Source organism: Melozone crissalis, unplaced genomic scaffold, assembly GCF_028551555.1.
Source record: "Melozone crissalis strain CALT ecotype California unplaced genomic scaffold, PUWL_Pcris_2 ptg000061l_1, whole genome shotgun sequence".
Classification (NCBI taxonomy): Eukaryota; Metazoa; Chordata; class Aves; order Passeriformes; family Passerellidae; genus Melozone; species Melozone crissalis.
In genome coordinates, this window is record NW_026535839.1 from 14,169,341 (window position 1) to 14,187,694 (window position 18,354).

Consider the following 18,354-nt stretch of genomic DNA (forward strand, 5'->3'; position numbering starts at 1 on the left):
TGGAAGGGAAAACAATCCCTAACAGTGATGTATGAGTGCAGGTTTTTCTAACAATCCCACCAGTGCTATCCTATAGCTCAGTGTCATGACAACATTTGGAGTCTAGAGATGACATGATTGGTACATATTTATTCTAATACACACCACACTCATTATGCTACAGCTTGTGCACACCGTCTACATAATTGCCTCCAATGATTTTCCCCAGTGCAAAATGTTATTTGCTGTAGGTCCATAAAAGCAGCTGGATGCTGTCAGATAAGACTTTATTAGAAATAGACTATACTTTTGTGAATAAAAGGCAAAAATCTAGTGTTCACACACTGAGGTAATACATAAAAGGAGAAAGAGCATGGGAAACTAAGTTCAAACAGATTTAGGGGAAAAAAACATAATTAAAGGAAAGCCTAAAACACTAAGCAGCAGCAAGGCTGAGTTCCAAACTACTTCATTGCATGAACATCTTACTTCTGAACATCTGGAGCAGAAAACTGAATATGTTCAAAAAAACCCAAGGTTTCTCTTCAGGGCAAACAAACAGTGGGAAAAAAATGTAGGCAGTATGTAAATATACAGTGGAGGAATATACAGCGAAGGAATTTGCAAGAAACAACAGAATATTTTCCTACTCCCAAGAAGCTGGAAGAGATCTCACCCATGATGACAGGGTTTTCTGAAGGAAAAACTGGGAAATAGAAGTTTCTTGCATCATCATTCCTCTAAAAAGCACTGAGTGATCTTTTCAACTCTTTTCTAGATGGAAGCCTTCCCTGCCAAGGTAATCCCTGCTCCCAAGGGTGGCACAAACCAAACACAGGGATGTCTCCTATCATTCCCAGCTCTAAATGTGAAGCAGATAATGGTTTTCACATGTCTTGTCTAAATATACATTGCAACAGAAACTCAGAATGAGCACTGAAAGGAGTCAGCCTGTGTCTCCTGTCCACCCTGCAATAAAACTTTGCTGGGGATCCTCTCTGCTGAGTGTACAGTGAAATTTGACCCAGAAAGGGCAACATTTCCCCTGAGTGCCTGTGCAAGGGGTATGCTTATTTTTGCACAGTGCTATTTAATACCTGTTACAAGGAAAGGATTCCCCCTTTAAGACTATTTTAAGACCTCTAAGAGAATTTAAAGAAATTTACGAGAAGGCTACATTCAGCCACAAGAGAGTGGTTTAAGCAGACACCTGACAGCTTTTTTTCTTAAGCCATGCTGCACAAAAGCACTGCAGTTTAATAAAAAGCGCTGCGAGCAATGAAGGTTATAAATGTCAGACTGGTGCATTCATAAAAATTGAATGCACTGAGATGCTCCTGTGCATCCTGTCCCTGCTCAGGGAGGGAGCTGTGGGACACAGGGACAGGAGTCCTCATGTCCCTGTCACCTCCTTGGCACCTGAGACTGGGTTTGGGCAGCTGAACAAGGTAAATCTCATCCACCCTGTGCCCAGGAAGATTTTGGGTTCCCTCTGCCAGGTTCCAGCTGTCCTCAAGATGAGACAAGAGGCTGGGTCCCACTGGAGATGCTGCTTCTCACAGCAACAATGGAAATTCTCAAACACAGACCAATAAAAATGTGTAACTTCACACTGGTAACCTGCATGATGCAGCAGGTTATGGGCAATATCTCTGTCTCAATCTGGAAGCAGAAGAAAGGCAAGCAAGATTGATTATTTTTTATTTACTTACTTCATTCTTGTCACAGTTTCCACAAACACATGAAATTTCATGCCTCAGTACCTGCAACCCATCTTTTGGTTTAGAAACAAATAAGGAGCTCAGTTTGTGTTAGTGGAGAGGAGAATGAGATCAGGATTGAATTTTGAGACAGCTGGGACAGATTCAAAGGTTATATTTGCAGAATATGAAATATTCAGAGCCAGGCAGTCCATGGCTGTCTGTGTTCTGCTGACACATTTCTGGATGGAAAGCAGAAAGCTGAACTAGAGCTTTGCACAGCCAAGAGGCTCCTGCTGAAGAAGACAGTCACGTAAACTCCTATGAACTCAGACTGCTCACTTCCAGGCTATTGCCTCATTTGCCAAGAAATGGTTAAGAAATTTAGCAGTTTTTAAGAATGTGAGATTAATTTTACTCTTTTTGTGAAAGCTATGTCATCAGGGTATCAGATAGTATCAGCAGAACTCAATATGCAAAATTTAAACATAAAAATTCCTCAGTGTGGCAGTGGAAATCAAAGTAACATCTGTGATACCTTACTGCTGGCAAGTTACATTTGAATGCAATGAAACCTGAACAAAAGCAGAGCAGAGATGACCTTGCAGACTTCTTAACACTGATGGCAATATATAAAGGAATCCAGGCCAGGAATTGCCTTTCAATTCAATTCAATTCAATTCAATTCACCACTAACCACGCCCTGGTCACCAGTGCTGCAAGGTTGCATTCATTAATGCAAAGTTTCCACGTTGAGTTACCCCAGGCACTTCCAGTATCCTCCTTCACCCACAAAGCCTTGTGTTTGTTTGTCCACAGCACTGCTAAAAACAGTGTGAGCCCCAGTCTCCCCCAGTGAAGGGAGTAAAAAATAATAGTTGGTACTAGAAAATAGCAGAACCAGATTTTAGTTCATTATAAAATTCATCAAACATACCAACAAACTCAATCAATTATTTTCACATAGAAATGCTGATGAGATTGTAACAAGTTTCAGTAATGACTCACCTGGGATAGATTTGAATAAGGGCCTAAAGGGGAAAAGCTCAGTACTTCTACTGCCAATTGCTTCAGCCAAGCAGTTCCACCAGGATATTTTCTTTCCATGGAAAGAAAATCCACTATAAATTCCTACTGAAGCATGGATGAAAAGACAACTAGAAAGATGGTTCTAAACTAGGATGAATTTACTTTGCAATATAATCTAATTATCTGTTATTTTAGCCATTTCATGAGGTTTGGAGAAAAGAATTCCTTGTTTCCACCACCAGCTTCCTTTTTTTCCCTTTTTTTAATCTCCTCAGAGGATAATTAGCTCACAGCTGCGCAACTCAGGAACATATTTTCATCATCCCTTCAAACTGCCTGTTGTGAGCTTGGGCTCTCACAGAAGCACTACAGGATTATTTGATACTAATAAATGCATTTGTTCCTACACCCAGAATTAATGGGTACAAGGACAGATAAACTCTGTTCCCATTACAAAGCAATTTATTCAGTCAAGGGACAAATAAGAATAAGAATAATGGTCAGAACATACGGGAAGCACCAGAGCACAGATGATAAAGTCAAAGGCAAACCCCCCAGGGACCCACAAAGGCTCAGTAGGATGCAGTTTGATGAACTTCTCAAGAGAGGGGGTAGGTAAAAGGTAACTTACAGCTCAGTCACATCCTTGGGAATCCCCTTGGGCAGCATGCGCAGCCCCTTGTTGCTGCAGCGAACCACGGAGTCCACACAGGTACACTGGGCAGGACAAGGAGGGGACAGCAGGCAGCTGCTCTCGTCATTACCTGCACAGGGACAGAGGCAGGGCGTGAGGAAATCAGCACTGCAGCCCAGGGCACCCACTCTGAACATAACTGGTGACAAGGACCAGGGAGGGGCAGCCTGAATCCAGGGTAACCATCACAGCATTTTACACGAGAACTCTTTGGATCACCCTGCCCTCATGCAAGCTCTGTAGGCAACATGAACAGCTCATAAACTGAATAGAAATATTTTAAAACATCATTTAATACATTTAATTCTTTTTTCCTAAGGGGAAGCTACTTCATAATTCTGCAAATTATAGTGCAATCCACTGTATGAATCCCAAGTTTTCCCCCCACCAGCTGATATGGAGAGTTCAACGAGCACATTGCCCTTAAGTTCATCTAGAGAGATGATATTGGCTATCTACTCTCCTTTTGGAAGACTTTTTTAAAATGCAGCTTTTAGATGTTTTATTTTTTACTTTTCATCACTACCAAAGATGTTTATTTTTTACTTTTCATTTTACACTAGATCCAGTGCTTTGGATCACCTTGCCCTCATGCAAGTTCTTTAGGCAACATGAACAGCTCATAAGCTGAATAGAAATATTTTACAATATTATTTAATAGATTTTTTTTTTCCTAAGGAGAATGTACTTCATAATTCTGCAAATTATAGTGCAATCCAATGTATGAATCCCAAATCCTCCCCCACCAGCTGAAATGGAGAGTTCAATGAGCACATTGCCCTTAAGTTCATCTAGAGAGATGATATTCACTATCTACTCTCTTTTGGAAGACTTTTTTTAAACAGTCTTCAGCTTTTAGATGTTTATTTTTTACTTTTCAAAGTCAGCCTGGCACTTTGTTTATGATCTGAATTGTAAAGCCTCATTGTTTTCAATAACGATAACCAGGCAAACAACAAACTGAGGCAGCACAATTCCAACTGCTGGCAATCCATCTGTGCACACTTAAAAATATCAACTTTCTCCAAAAATGGTTTCAAAGGTCCATAAACAGCAGATTAAATCTTGTAATTGAAGAACAATAGGGTTTCTGCAGTAGAAAGCAACGCTTTGAAGCTCAGAACATTAAAGCATGGATTTTCCCCAAAAGCAACAGGCTTTGCAAAACATAAGGCACATGGCTGCTGCAGGATCACATGGATGTGAAAGGAAACACTTATGGCACATTCTGGGGATGACAGGGAGGGGAAGCACAAAACTGTGTGTGAGCACGGGCAGCCCGAGCTGAGACCCAGAGCTCCCAGCCTGCTCCTTCCTCCTAACTGATGCAAGGACTAATTGAGACAGATCTGGTTATTCCTTCTCTCTGCTGGAAGCACCCATGAGCATTGAGATTAAAGAAAAAGACTGGAAGTCCTGGTAGAAGATAACAGAATTACCCCTGAATGTACGGGTAGGAATCATTTGCATTCAGAGGGCTGGGGAGGCACCACCAGACTACAGAAGAACAGAGATGATTTTTTTTTCTTTTCTTCCCTACTGAGTTTAATGACTGGAAACAAAATTCAAAGTCCTTCATAAACCTGCAGAAAGAGCATGTTTTTCCAGCATATTTAATTTTCCCCTGTGTTCTGTGTTTCACACCCTGCCACCACCTACTTTCCATTTGCCTCGACTCCAAGTTACTGCCTGACAGAGAAAGCGCCCAACTGTGGAATGACATTATGTGCACCAGGATTCTTCTTTTCTCCCAAGTGGGGAATGTCAGTCTGTGGACCAGGATTCTGGTGGGTTTTGGGGCTTTTTTTCTCTCAAATTAAAAGTGAATTATACTTTTATGACTAAACTTGGGTCTCTTGAGCTCTGAGCTCAAGAACCTGGGCCTGTTGCCAGATTGCTTGACTAGGACAGGAATTAATTTTTACTCTAAGTAGGGAACTTCAATCACTCTCATTGTCTCTTTAGAGGTATGACTAACTGCACCTCCAGCCTCCCTGGTCTCAACAAGCTGCAAGTCAAGTTAGCAGGGCATTCATCAAACAATGTTCTCCTTACTGGTTTCTTGACCAGAAGACAACTACTACCTGGAGAATGAAAGAAATCTCAGAGTATTTTCTTTTAAACTCACATAGACCCAATAAAGCATGAAGCATCATTGAGTCATTTCAAATAATGTCTAGGTTTTTTTTTTTATTTCCCTGTATTCACCTTTTACTGGTGACCTTGAACATTATCCAAATCTAAGAGACTTTCCAAGCAAGCCAAGACCCCCACTGGTTTCAGAGTGTTAACTAAGAGTAAGGAAGGCCCAGAATTGCACCAGGATTAGACAAGGCAGAGCATTTGTCTACAATAAATTAATATAATTATTATATTTAGGTGTAGATAGCAGAAATTCAGAAACTGGAAATCAAGAATAAAAATATACCATTGACAGAGAACAGTGATCTTCTAGGTGGCTGCCTTTTCCACCACCAAACCAAAATGTTTACTGTGCAGCACTTCTTGGTAAGGAGGAGCCTTCTCAACATTACCACAAGTGCCAAATCAAACTGGAATTTCTTACCATCACAGGTGAAGTCCTGGACATCTACATCTTGGATTGGAATATCCTTCAAGAAAAAGGGTTTCAAGCAGCGTGGATTTCCACTGACAATTCTCTTCTTCCTCAGCCACTTCCCCAGCCAGGCCAAATGGCAGTTACAATTAAAGGAATTAGCCAGCAAATTACTGAAAGGGAACAAAAGATGATTCCATTACACATGAACATACAGAAATACTGAAATAACCACAGAAAGATGAGGGGCTCCAAGTCCAGGCTCTTTCCTCTTTTCCTGTGAGATCCCTACTCCATTCTGCAGATGCAGGTTTTATATTAGGGATGGGATTATAATTAAAATATATATAATTATGCATATATACATGTATGTTTATGAACTAAAGTGTTTAAAAATATTATTTAAACATACTTACTCCACTACCAGGGCTGGATTTATTGTGGAATTCAACCCAAGCTACAGCTCACACCCAAATCTAAACTGACCTCACAAACTGCACCCACGTGTGCATGATCTTCACCATGACCATGTACCTGCCCCAGCACTCCCATTCCCTCTGTCCCACACAAACCAGAGCCAGGAGGGAGCCACTGGCAAGTGAATTTGGGGTTCCTATTGAAACAGCAAGGATAGTGCTGTACATATACATATATAGATACATAGATATATAGATGATAATAGATATGTAGATATATACATATATACACATATATACAGCAGCACTGTCATCTTGAGCCACTTATGAAGATTTCTCAGGTCTGGGTACCTTTAGTGCTCTGCTGCCCTGTGAACTTTGTGGGGTCTGCTTCAAATCTTGCTGCAGCTCCTGAAATATCTTCCATCCAGAGCTGCAGGCCAGGCATGGGGCTGTGGTGTGCAGCCCCCAAAGCAATCATCTGACACCTCTATGAGGTTGAACAGAGCCTGGCTTAGCAGCTCCTTCCTAACTAAAGTTCAGCTGAAGGAAAGAGGCTGAGCTCCCTGGTAAAAACAGAGAGCTGTCTATGCCATGTACAGAGAGGGGGAATCAACAGCCTCAGTCACAAAGAAGAATGAGCTGTCAGGGCCTGTGCATGCAAAATGAAGTCTCTAAACTAATATTGATGGAATATTCACATCATGTCTGAATGTGGCCAAGAGTTAGTATTTTGGTAGCTCAGAAGGAAATACAATAATGAAATTTCTTTAAATCATAGCATTTCTTTTAAAACAAGAACTTTGAAGGCAAGAAACGGGCACTTCAATTGCAGGTGTAGTAGCTGAAGTAGCTTTTAAGTCTTCACTTCCAAGTTGCTTTCACAAACCTAAATATGCAGTCAAAATCACATTATGACTTCAGCCAAACAATTCCTTCAGAAAACAATAGTACTGAAGACAAAAACATGTGGCACAATTGAGGTGGGGCAGTTAGAAAGCAAACCCAAAGCAACTCCTACATTCTGTAGGTTCTAGGCCAAAATCACAGAGCCACAATATGATTTACAGCTGCTCTCAGCACTGCAGCACAGCCTACTTCAATCACTGCTCTGCCCTGGAGCTCTGGGGTTAATCCCACGTGGATTTAACACAGGCTTATGGACATTGTGGAGAAAGGAGAGCTGGGGGGAGCAGAAAACCCAGCATAATGCTATAAAAACACTCCACCTGCTTCACACTTAGACTCAAACGCTGCAGAAAGGTGAGAAACCCAACAGGTTACACAAGGGCTTTCATATAGAAGGTGCAAAAAAGCACTGAAAGCAATATTCTCATTCTAACTGCTTTCCTCCTGAATTGTTTTCCATTCTCTTTAATCCATAATGGGACCACATGCAGGATGCTTTGTATATTTTCCACCCTGATAGGCTTTGGCATGAGCAGAGTGCCTGAACCAAATGTCTGAAGCGCTGAGCGAGGCCGTGCTTCAAAGGCCATTTGTTCCACTGGTGGGAGAGAGTGAGATCATGTTCACAGAGCTGCTCCCATCACACAAAGCCTCAGAACTGAGTAATCTACCACTGGGAACAAACAGCAGGTGTGCATAATCAGGTTTCTGGAAAAGCAGCAGCTCTGAGGGTAAAGGACATTTTGTACATCCAGAGAGCATCTTACCAAGACTTGTCAAAAACTTTCACAAACATTCCATCTACAAAATGCTCTGTATCAAGAAATAGTAATTATCCCTGTCTAGAGAGGAGAGATTGTTTTGACTTAATGTAACTATCCACGAAGCCTCCTTTTCTTCTTGGCAAACACAGGTTAATGTATGACTTGAAATTTTTGGACTCTTTTAGTTTAGAAGTTGGATTATGCTTTTTCTTAGGAATTAAGAAAGAAATAGGTTGTTACAGATAAAATTAACAAATAAACAAGTCTCTCATTTAGAAATTCAAATCACTCCAGGCAGAAAAAGAAGAAATTTATCTTGTCAGTAATTCCATTTGATCTGCCACTTTAGCAACTTATAGATTTTATCCTTTTCCAAATGCAGAGCAGGGATTTTTAGCTTTAATGCAGTCTGAAGTTCACACATGTCCCCACATACACACATGTCCCTCTTTCCATAGCAAGGCTGTGATGCAACTTTTGATAGAAATGTAAGATGAAGTCCCTCCTTAAACTATCACATGGATAAAGAGATTTCCTACTTGACTTGAAATGGAATTGAAAGCCTGGAAAGGCTAATTGTATGTCAAAGCTTTACTGAGGAAACTGACTGTTCAAGTGGAGTTCTCAAATCAGAAACAGTAATGTTGGGCAGAAAAATTGATGTGAAAACTCATCAGTAATAATCAGAGTTCCTACACACACAATAGTGATTTACCCACTCAGACAGAAATACAGCAATCAAACTTTTAGCAGAGATTTTGTACTAACATTAAACTCAGAAGTGTTTACTCAAGGACATGGACATATTTTAAAAATCAAGGGGAAATAGAAGTCTTGAGAAATGAAATATGTATATCCTACTACAAGTGCCTCTTCAAAATTACAAAGAAGTCATAGAATATTAACTATTTAAATGGATTCTAGTAACCTGTTAGAAAAACATGCTGGAACACATCTGGATGGTTTTGAAATTAGATTGAAAATCTATTCTGGAATTCAGGTTAAGTTTATACAAGAATAGTTTTATGTCATTCTGGCATTATGCAGTCATGCAGTTATTTTAATATTAATCCATGGAAAAGCAGTTCTGCTTGCAAATATTTCCCTTGACTGTGTAAGGACTAAAAGACTGAATTTTCTGTGTGAAAAACTGCAAGGACACTTCAAATTAAGATACTACAGTGCCCAGTTTGACCAACAACAAAATAAAAATTGAAACTTTTTCTACCAAATAGATGTTCTTCCTCTATTGAAAATCATTAGATAGGGTATTACTTTTCGAGTTGACCATGTTTTTTTAGAATATCAATGAGACTGACTCACAAAGAGTAAGAACAAAAGGAACAATGTTCTTTAAAATGGAAATGGAACATTGCATGAATTTTTGTCTCCCATTGATAGCTGTGAAAGTAAGGCATTACAGTACCCCATTAGCTCTCAAAGTGTGGGCTGAACAGGGAAAACAGCCACACCATTTAACTTCAGTGGTGTTTGTCATCCAATAAATCCACCTACAGCAGAGAGCTGCCATGAAATGAACAAAGCTGAATTCTGCATTTGTATGGCAAAAATCACCATGGCCTCAACCCAGGCTCTAAAGAAGTCAAAACCACACCTTTTCTGCCTGTAGATCACACACAGAATGCAAATGTGTCAAAGAACAAACTCTTCCACCAAGACACAGCTAAGAACCAACAGGATTATAAATCAGTGCCTAAGCCATGCATTGCAATTAGCAGCAGCTTTAATTGCTCTTGCTAGAAAGTGCAACAATCTTTTCCCACAGAAAAGAAAATGGGCTATTCTCTAACAAAATATGACAAGGAGAATTCCATGAAAGCAAGGTAGGGGCTTCACAGACTGATTCAGAGAGCAGAGGAGCAGCAGGCACTGCCTGCAGCACAGTGACAACAGCTTTCAGCAAGTGCCACTTGCTTTGACCAGAGACTTGAAAACAGTCAATAAAAATAATCTGCTTGTGTTTCTCTCTTTGTCCATCAATTCTGAGGAGATTCTTGGGACTGCACAATGTAAAAGGAAAGAAAATTCTGTGTTCCTTATGCTGCACAGAGCTAATGCCAGAATGATAACTGATTTGTTGGTGAAAAGTTGCCACAGCAAAAGGAAAGTGTCAGCAACAAAACAGCAGAGATTCAACACATCCTTCTCTGCCCAAACATGATGAAGAATGTTTTCTAATCCTGAAATGCAATAGGATGGAGAGTTTATTTTGACTGGACAATTAGGCTGTATTTTCAAGACAGACAATTTCCATTAACAGCAACACCAGGGTCCCCTCTCACAGTTGGAAACAAAAGGCAGACTTTCTTTCCATATTTATCAGTCTGTACTTTATTAAAATGGACACACTAAAAAAGCATTTTAAAGTATTTAAGAAGCATGGGAAATATTTCAAAGAATGACTGAGAAGTGTAAGAGAATTAAAATAAAGCTTAGGTTGGGATTTTCAAATTCACATTCAGTAAGATTTGACTATTTTATCTTCTTCAGATGCTCTGAAAATCTAAGAATTAGCTAGTAGACTTCTGATGTTTAACTAATTTAACTGAAATCCAAGAAAGCTGTTCTTGCAAAATCAGACTCTACTGACACTAAAGCAGCTTCAGGGAGCTGAGTGTATGACAAGCTGCACTCCTTGAATCTACAGAAATTGTTTTACATGACCTTCTCCTGCACGTTGCACTGGGCTGTGACACAGCAAAACAAAGTCATTCTGTCTGAGACTGTGACCTGCAAGTTGCTGAAACTATTCAATTAAAAAAAAAAATAAATAAAATCACACCTTGTATCCTCCAAACCTGTGATTTCAGTAGCATGGAGTTTTCTTTCCCTAGATGATGTTTTCCATATAATCTGAAACATGGTCTTTTTTAAAAGGAAAGCATAAAGAACATCACCATGCCATGTTCATCCCATAATAAAATCACTTACATTGTGGACAGAGAGACCAGGGTGCTGAAGGCCCCAGGGGTGATGGTGCTGATGTGATTGTCATACAGAGACAGGAGCCTCACTGAGCTCAGGCCAGCAAAGGTGTCGTTGTTGATGCAGCTGATGGAGTTGCTCCTCAGCATCCTACAAGGATTAAAACAGGGAATTAGGAACCACTGGATAATAATTCAGGATGGGAGGTGCTTCACCAAAGAGATGCTTTGGAAATCATTCTGGTTTTACTGATTGCTGAAGTAGAGCACAGCTAGAGGAGGGTTAGGTTCATATAAACATGGTTTTGTGAATTTAAAATGCATCTCTTCCACTCAGCATTAGAGGCTATGGGAGCTGCACATCTGAAAGCAATATGTAATTAAAATTATTACTAGTGAAAAACCTGAAATAAAAACTAAATTCTCAATTTAATAAATATCTGAGAGTAGGCTGAGATGTATTTCAGAGATCATTTGAGATTGCCAGAAGTGTGTGACAATAACAATACTGGCTGCATTACTTCTGCTCATGTCCTGGATGTTTTTTGTATTCCACACTGCAAAAGTATAGAAGAAAACAGAATCCTCATCAAAAATCAAGGAATATTGTAGGAAAGATTTCCAGACCTGGCACAAGCTCTGGAATGTCATTATCATCATTAATTTTGAAGACAAAACCCAGTAATCATTCTATAAAATGGTCTTTGCTTGGTGCTTGTAGCAGATGAATCAGTGCTGTGTTTTGGAAGATCCATCTCCCTGAGTTGTTATGGTAACAATGAACTCGACAATAAAGCCCAATTAATCTGAAAGACTGGAGTGTCTTGTTTCACTCCATTGCAGAAAAGGCTCATGTGTATTTGTTACACTGCATGCCAATCAATATCTGGGTCTGTAAACATCACTGCACTGCTGTGATATTCCTACTTAGGTGAAAAATCATTCAGTAATTAAAGCACACTACCAAAGACCCACAACATCCATGCAGCTCCTGCTGCTGCTGCAGTGAATTGATCCCCAAACTGAGAAGGGTGAACCCCTGGGTATCCAACTCCTGGGTATCCAGTGAACAATGGAAATTCAGACTCCCTCAGGAGTTTGAATTTAAATCTCACATCGGTATCTGCTAGCTGGGCACTGAAATGCTACATCAATGCTACCTGAAAATCACCAGAGAGAGTTTAGATGTGGCTGGGAAAACACTGAGTGTCATCACAGACATTGCCTGTTTGAACACAGTGCTGCTTTTGCATCACTGCTCTCTGTGCAGTTACCAGCATCACGGTCTCTGTAATTTTGGGATTGCAGCTGGGGTGACACTGTGTCAGGAGAGACCCACAGGGCACAGAGAAACACCTTTGCCAGGTCAAGAGCACCAGCTGTAAAATGAACAAGCAGTAAATGGGACAATAAGGCCCTTAGCAGCAGCAGGAAACATTTCTCCTGCCTGCATGGAAAGTATCAGGCAGCAGAACTGCAGGATGGGATAATTTAAATGCCAATATATCCTGCACAGTGATTTCTTACATTGCAGGAACCCTTTTAAAAGCTGGACCATGACCCTGACAAATGCAGCCCCTTTGCAAAAGATTACTATTTTAATGCTGAAAGAAAGTCAATTAATGGATAGCAATATGTGTCCCTCAAGCCAAAGCCTTTGGTTTCATATCATGGTTCACCATGCACTGTGTGCCCTTCCTGAAAGAACACTTAGACTCACAAATCCTCATATCATGCTGTGTATATTTAGACTGCTTTATCAGCTGGGGGGAATGTAGGTCAGGTCAGCAGGATGGCTTGAATCTTAAGCATCTTTTTATTAAAAAATGCTGAATTTTGTTTAGGAGCATTGCCACAGGCTGCTTTACAGTATAAAAATTAATTTAATATCTATGGGCAGTATTTTCAAATCCCTTAGTAAAGTGCATACATTAAATTGAAGAACAGATGGCTGTAACCACAAAAAATATTAATGGAAATGCAAAAGTTCCATATTTGTCATCACAGAACAAAGTCCTTGAAATGAAACGTGAATTTCTTTTTACAGTTGAGTAAGGACTATACTAATTGTGTCATGATACCTTCCAACATGAGTAGTATTTTTTTTGCTAATGAAATTGCAGATTTTAATTGTATTTTGATTCCTAGAGTCTATTTCTTGTCAGCCCCATCTAGTCAAGTGCTTTCTTTCTACAGCACAGCTCCAGTTTGGGTGGAGGAACAGTGGGAGGATGGACAAAGTGATAGGAAACACGTTCCTGAATGTCTCGTTTCCAGAGGAAATAACAAAATAATAGAAGCATTAAACGACTGGAAGTGTTCAAATCTGACACATGACAGGTTCCCCATCATGTCAGCCCTGTGAAAATCTGTCCATTTTACAGAAATAGCTTATAAATCTCAAACCTGCCCAGGAGCAGAGATAGATTGAAACCCTCAAGGCCGAGCAGCAGCAGTGGCTGTGCAATTACAGATATTTTAGCAGCACTGCTGAGCCTGAGCAGTGCCCAGGGAGGAACAAGGGCAGGGCTCTCACTTACAGGGTCTTGAGCCCCGTGAGGCCCCTGAACATCCTGCCATGCACGGACTCCAGCTGGTTCTCTGTCAGGATCAGCTCCTGCACGCCCGCCGCGCCGTCGAACGCGCCCTCCCGGATCTCCTTGATCTTGTTGTTGCTCAGGTTTCTGGAAGGAAACACCCAGTGACAACAACAAAATCAGTAGTGCTTCATTCCAAACATCATACTGGAGGATTTGGAGATAGGGAGAATTCATTCCTTTGAGTGGTTATCTAGAGAGATCCATCCATCCATCCATCCATCCATCCATCCATCCAGGAGACCATCCAGAAATTCAAAGGTATTCCTATGTTCTCACAAATATCTCCCTTGCACTCATCAAAACTACAATTATTTCAGCTAAATCAAGATAATTTAAATTAATGCAGTTACCAGATTTTAATACCTCACGTAGTTGTTTCTTATCCATGTCTCTGCAAACAGTAATTGGGAGTTTCCAGCATCTGATTCATGTCCATGAAGTTATGGACAATGCCTGGGTGTGGGTGCTCATCTGGCAAGAGCCAGTTAATTTAACTGCCATTGAAATGGTGTCAAAAATTGAAATATGGGCCACTTTTATTCACTGTACCATGAACGCATACCAGCTTTAGTGTGTGCACTTAAATAAAAAACCACCACTCAAAATGAAACAAGTATCACTTAATTGTCAATTCACAGCCACTGCAATACACAGCATTATTTTCTAAATGTTTACTCTGCCTATACAGTCACAAGATGTTTGCTTATAGATCCATATAAGAAAACTTTGATCCACAAAGTCAAATGAAGTTCTCCTGAAATGCAAAATTAATCTTTTAAATATTTCATATTTGTGAAAACCCCCATGAAAAGACAATTTCTGAATGATAAAAGTGCCATCAGAGATGCATAAAAATAAATGGCATTTAATTATTTAGAACATTTATACAGAAGGCCTTAAGCACATTAAAACTTTGAGCCTGAGTCCTTCAAACATCTCCCATGATGTCCTGTATAGATTATGATGAATAATTCTATTTGTTGAGGTCTACGACAGGAAACACTGGTCTTTGTTTTACCATTTACAACAAAAAGGAGAAAGTACAAGATATATTTTTGCTCCCAAGAAGATGCTAAATTCCAACACCATTACTCATGCAGAATAGCACATTACTCCAGAAATGATCCCAGCACAGACACAGCATGAGTAATAGTTCCAAAATCCAATTCCAGGTGATATAAAACAAATGACAAGGTATCAGATTAACACCTGGGTTACTCTGCTCAGAAGAGCTGGCAATCTTACTGGGATAAAAGTTGACAGAAGACATGGAAAGAGGACAGCTTGGCCTCAGACAGAAATAATGTGGGTCTTGCTCTTTTCAGAAGTCATCACTTAATAAAATAAAATAAAAAAAGAGCCTTGGAAATATGTTTCATGTGGGAAACTGGAGTACACTGGTTTATGTCTGCTGAACAACTGTCAGAGAGTGGGCCCTACAGCATGTGGCCCATCACCTCTTGTGCTTTCTTGTGATCAGAAAGAATAGGAGCACGCCAGCAATCAGCCAAAAATAACATAAAAACATCTAGAAATACTTACAGGCAGATTTCTCTTTCCAGAAGTTTAGTGCTTTGTGCTAAGGCTCACATGAAGAGTTTATGTTCAGTGTCAAAGCAAGTCAAGGGAGGATATTCTGACATATGCATTTAATTTTGGGGCTCAGCTATTTCTCCAGTGGAAATGTTTATAGCTCAGCATCTCTCCTGAATGCTGGCATAAATAAATGCTCCCAAAGATGCCCCTCCTGGTAAAGATCATGCCATGATGCATATTTGCACAGAATAAGTGAGTAAATGTTTGTGGTGGGGAGGGAGGGTGAGTTGCTATAACAGACAAACACTTTGCAGATTGCAAACTGACCTACAGTTGTAGCTGTAAAGTTTTATTAGTTACTTTTTGCCATATAAAAGATATTTAGGTACATGTATTAAAACAGGGGGACAATTTTAATGGTGTATTAGATACTGAAGGCAGAAAAGAGCAAATATTGGAGACAAAAGCTGGTCACCATCTGCAAAGGAATTGGCACCTTTATACAGTGCTAACATCTGAATTTTAATTGCTGCCAAAGGACTTCAGCAGATAGGCAACTCTGCTCATTTGAGTTAATAATGCCTGATCTTTTCAGCAAGACAGAATTACCCATAAATATGCCAGCAGCCTCAGAAGAAGCCAATTATAAATAACTTTCCCATGCAAAAGATTTGCAAATCCAACATTATGCTGAAATCAAAGTTGCAAGGCAGAGAAAGGAGAAGCTCTGCAGTAATAAATTGGTAAAGATGTTACAGTCCTGCAATCCTGCCTGGAGTATTGACAAAGCAGATGTTCTGCCAACCTGGATTTTGTTATTTGTCTTCCTGAGTTAGAGTTTCCCATATCAGAATACAACAAAAAAAAAGTGGTAGATGACAACATTCAGTCACCAAAAGGAAAAAAGTTTCCTCCTACAGTCTGAACAGCTAGAATAATAAACATGAAGAATTACATACTTTTCAGTCTAAGAGTTACCAGGAAAAATAATCAGCTGGTATAAAGCTTAAAAAATGAAAGCACTGTAACCTTTTGCCTGGTCTGCAACTCTGAGACCTCTAACTCCATCCTTCCTTGCGTTAAAAGATTCTTTTATATGTGATCATCACACTTGACAAGGAATTTTTTTACCAGAAAATACCTACTGACATTTTATAGCAAACACCCACTACAGAAAAGCCCCATCCTCTTGCAACACTGAGCTTCTACCAGGAGTTCTTCTTGAAATGCTGGCAGACAGTGGAGAAGAAACTGAATTTTGAGACTCCTCTGCCCTCTGGCAGGACCCAAATGGGAGCCAGCCTGACTCCTGAAGGCTTTTTCCATAAGAACTTCCTGATTTACCCTGGTGATAACATTCAATCCTATTTCCAGATTTCATTTTGGGCAAGAGGTCAAAATAAATTTTCAGCAAGCCTGGGTCTGCTTTATGGGGGGCTGTGAATAGGAAATGAAGAGATCAAGAAGCTATCAAGGTGACATTGTTCACACAGCTCACTTTTCAGTCACATTTTATTCACTTCATGGCTGAAGTTTATAATAATATTATTTCTGTTGATCTCATAACTGCAAGAGCAAGCTGGATTCTATTCAGAATTAACAGAAGCATTCACCCAGCTGTACCTGCTGGGGCAATGTCAGCATTGCAGCTCCCCAGGACTGAGTTACTGATTCACCTTTTAATCTGGAAAATCCCTGAGAGAGATCTGCAGCCACAAGGGATCTGCTTGGTCTCACCTCCAACCCTGCAGTTTTATCACAAACCCAGCCTGTTTGAGTGGGGTTTCCTTAGAATGTCTCTGTCTTCTGGAGATGTGCTTGGAATCCCTAAGCACGTGTGAGGAGGAAAAGCCCAGAGCTGCTGCATTCCTCTGGAGGATGCTGAGGGGGTTTTACAATAGTCTGGCTGCGTTTGGCGGTGTGAGCTGTCCTCAGGAGCTGCATTTTGGCTCTTTGCTTGTGTATTTTGTGGGCAAAGTGCTGGATTAAAAACACTGTATTTCACCCCTTTTACATTGCTAAGTCTATGGAGCTAGACCCCTACAATAAATACTGTACTGGGAATTAGAGTTGGGGGTGTTTTGTTTTTGAAATTATCTTGTAGTAGTACCAAGGTAAAATTGCACTGACAGCCTTAAATACTGCACACAGACAGTGAATTGCACCCAGTGCCACCCCTGCACTCATCCAGCACAGCAGACTGATGGCCTTGCTGTAAAAACCACTCTGAGCCCAAATGGCACAAAGCACAACACACTCCTCAACCCCATTTCCAGAAAATAAAATCTGTTTCTGCGTAAAAAATGACTGCAGCCTCATTTGCCATGGCAAAATTCATGCTTAGGGGAAGGAACAACAGGTAACAGCTGTTTCCAAGGGCACAAACTACTTCTGCCTCCCCCAGAAACCTGATAGCCTGGTTTTGAAGCTGACTCCTAGTCCACAGACTTTATCATGATTCAATTTTATTTCTCGTGTAAAATGTTCAGATCCTGGCCTGACACTCCATACAGTTCAATCTAGCAGGAATACTTACAGCCAAATTAAGCCTCCAAAGGCAATTACGTGCTGGAGGTGGGTTGGCAGTACCAGCTATTGGCAAGCCAGCCTGACATTTCTTATAATAAAAACCATATTATATGTTCACTTTGTAACTTTGGCAAGGCTTAACTGAATGAACTGTTAGGTGACCCTTTCAGGTTTTGAGGTAAACATTTTTCATTACTCTTGTTCTCAAGAGAAGAGGTCAGTCCCCTTTCTCCCCAGCAGTGCATGAAGTATGGCAGTTCACCTCTCTATTTTGAATGCGAGCTCACTGCTGAATTTTTTTCCCCTGCAGAAACAGCAGCTGGGACCTCAGTGGGAATGGCCACTGATTTCCTGCAGGCACAGGGCAGTGGGCAAGCTCTAGAAATGGCATCTGGGGGCTCCAGCCTCTGCCTGTGGGTCAGGATCCCATTTCAGCAAGTCTTTCAGGGTCTCTCTGTGCTCCCTGAGCCAGATACCCAGGGGGTTTTGGACACTGAACCTGTCATGGCCAGGAGACCCGTCCAGGCTCCCACTGCCATGGGAGTCCCCAGGCACTGGGGATTTTTTGTTAAGTGCTCTGTTCCCTGTGTAAGTAGATAGTAAATAGGAGTGGAAAATGCATGCTATATAAGAGTTTACACAAACTGGAAAGCATCTGTCCTCATCAAACCTGCAGGATTTATGTTTTGAAAATTG

General features: G+C 40.5%; 1 protein-coding gene across 1 annotated transcript in view; it reads right to left on the reverse strand.

Annotated features, from left to right (window-relative positions):
* SLIT3 (slit guidance ligand 3) overlaps positions 1–18,354 on the reverse strand; it is a 483,586-nt gene that overhangs the window by 94,875 nt on the left and 370,357 nt on the right. Inside the window, exons 17-20 of the mRNA XM_054287925.1 lie at positions 13,534–13,677; positions 11,001–11,144; positions 5,969–6,132; positions 3,340–3,472 (exon numbers count right to left, since the gene is read on the reverse strand). Of these exons, the coding sequence (XP_054143900.1) occupies positions 3,340–3,472; positions 5,969–6,132; positions 11,001–11,144; positions 13,534–13,677 (585 nt within the window). The remainder of the gene's footprint in view (positions 1–3,339; positions 3,473–5,968; positions 6,133–11,000; positions 11,145–13,533; positions 13,678–18,354) is intronic.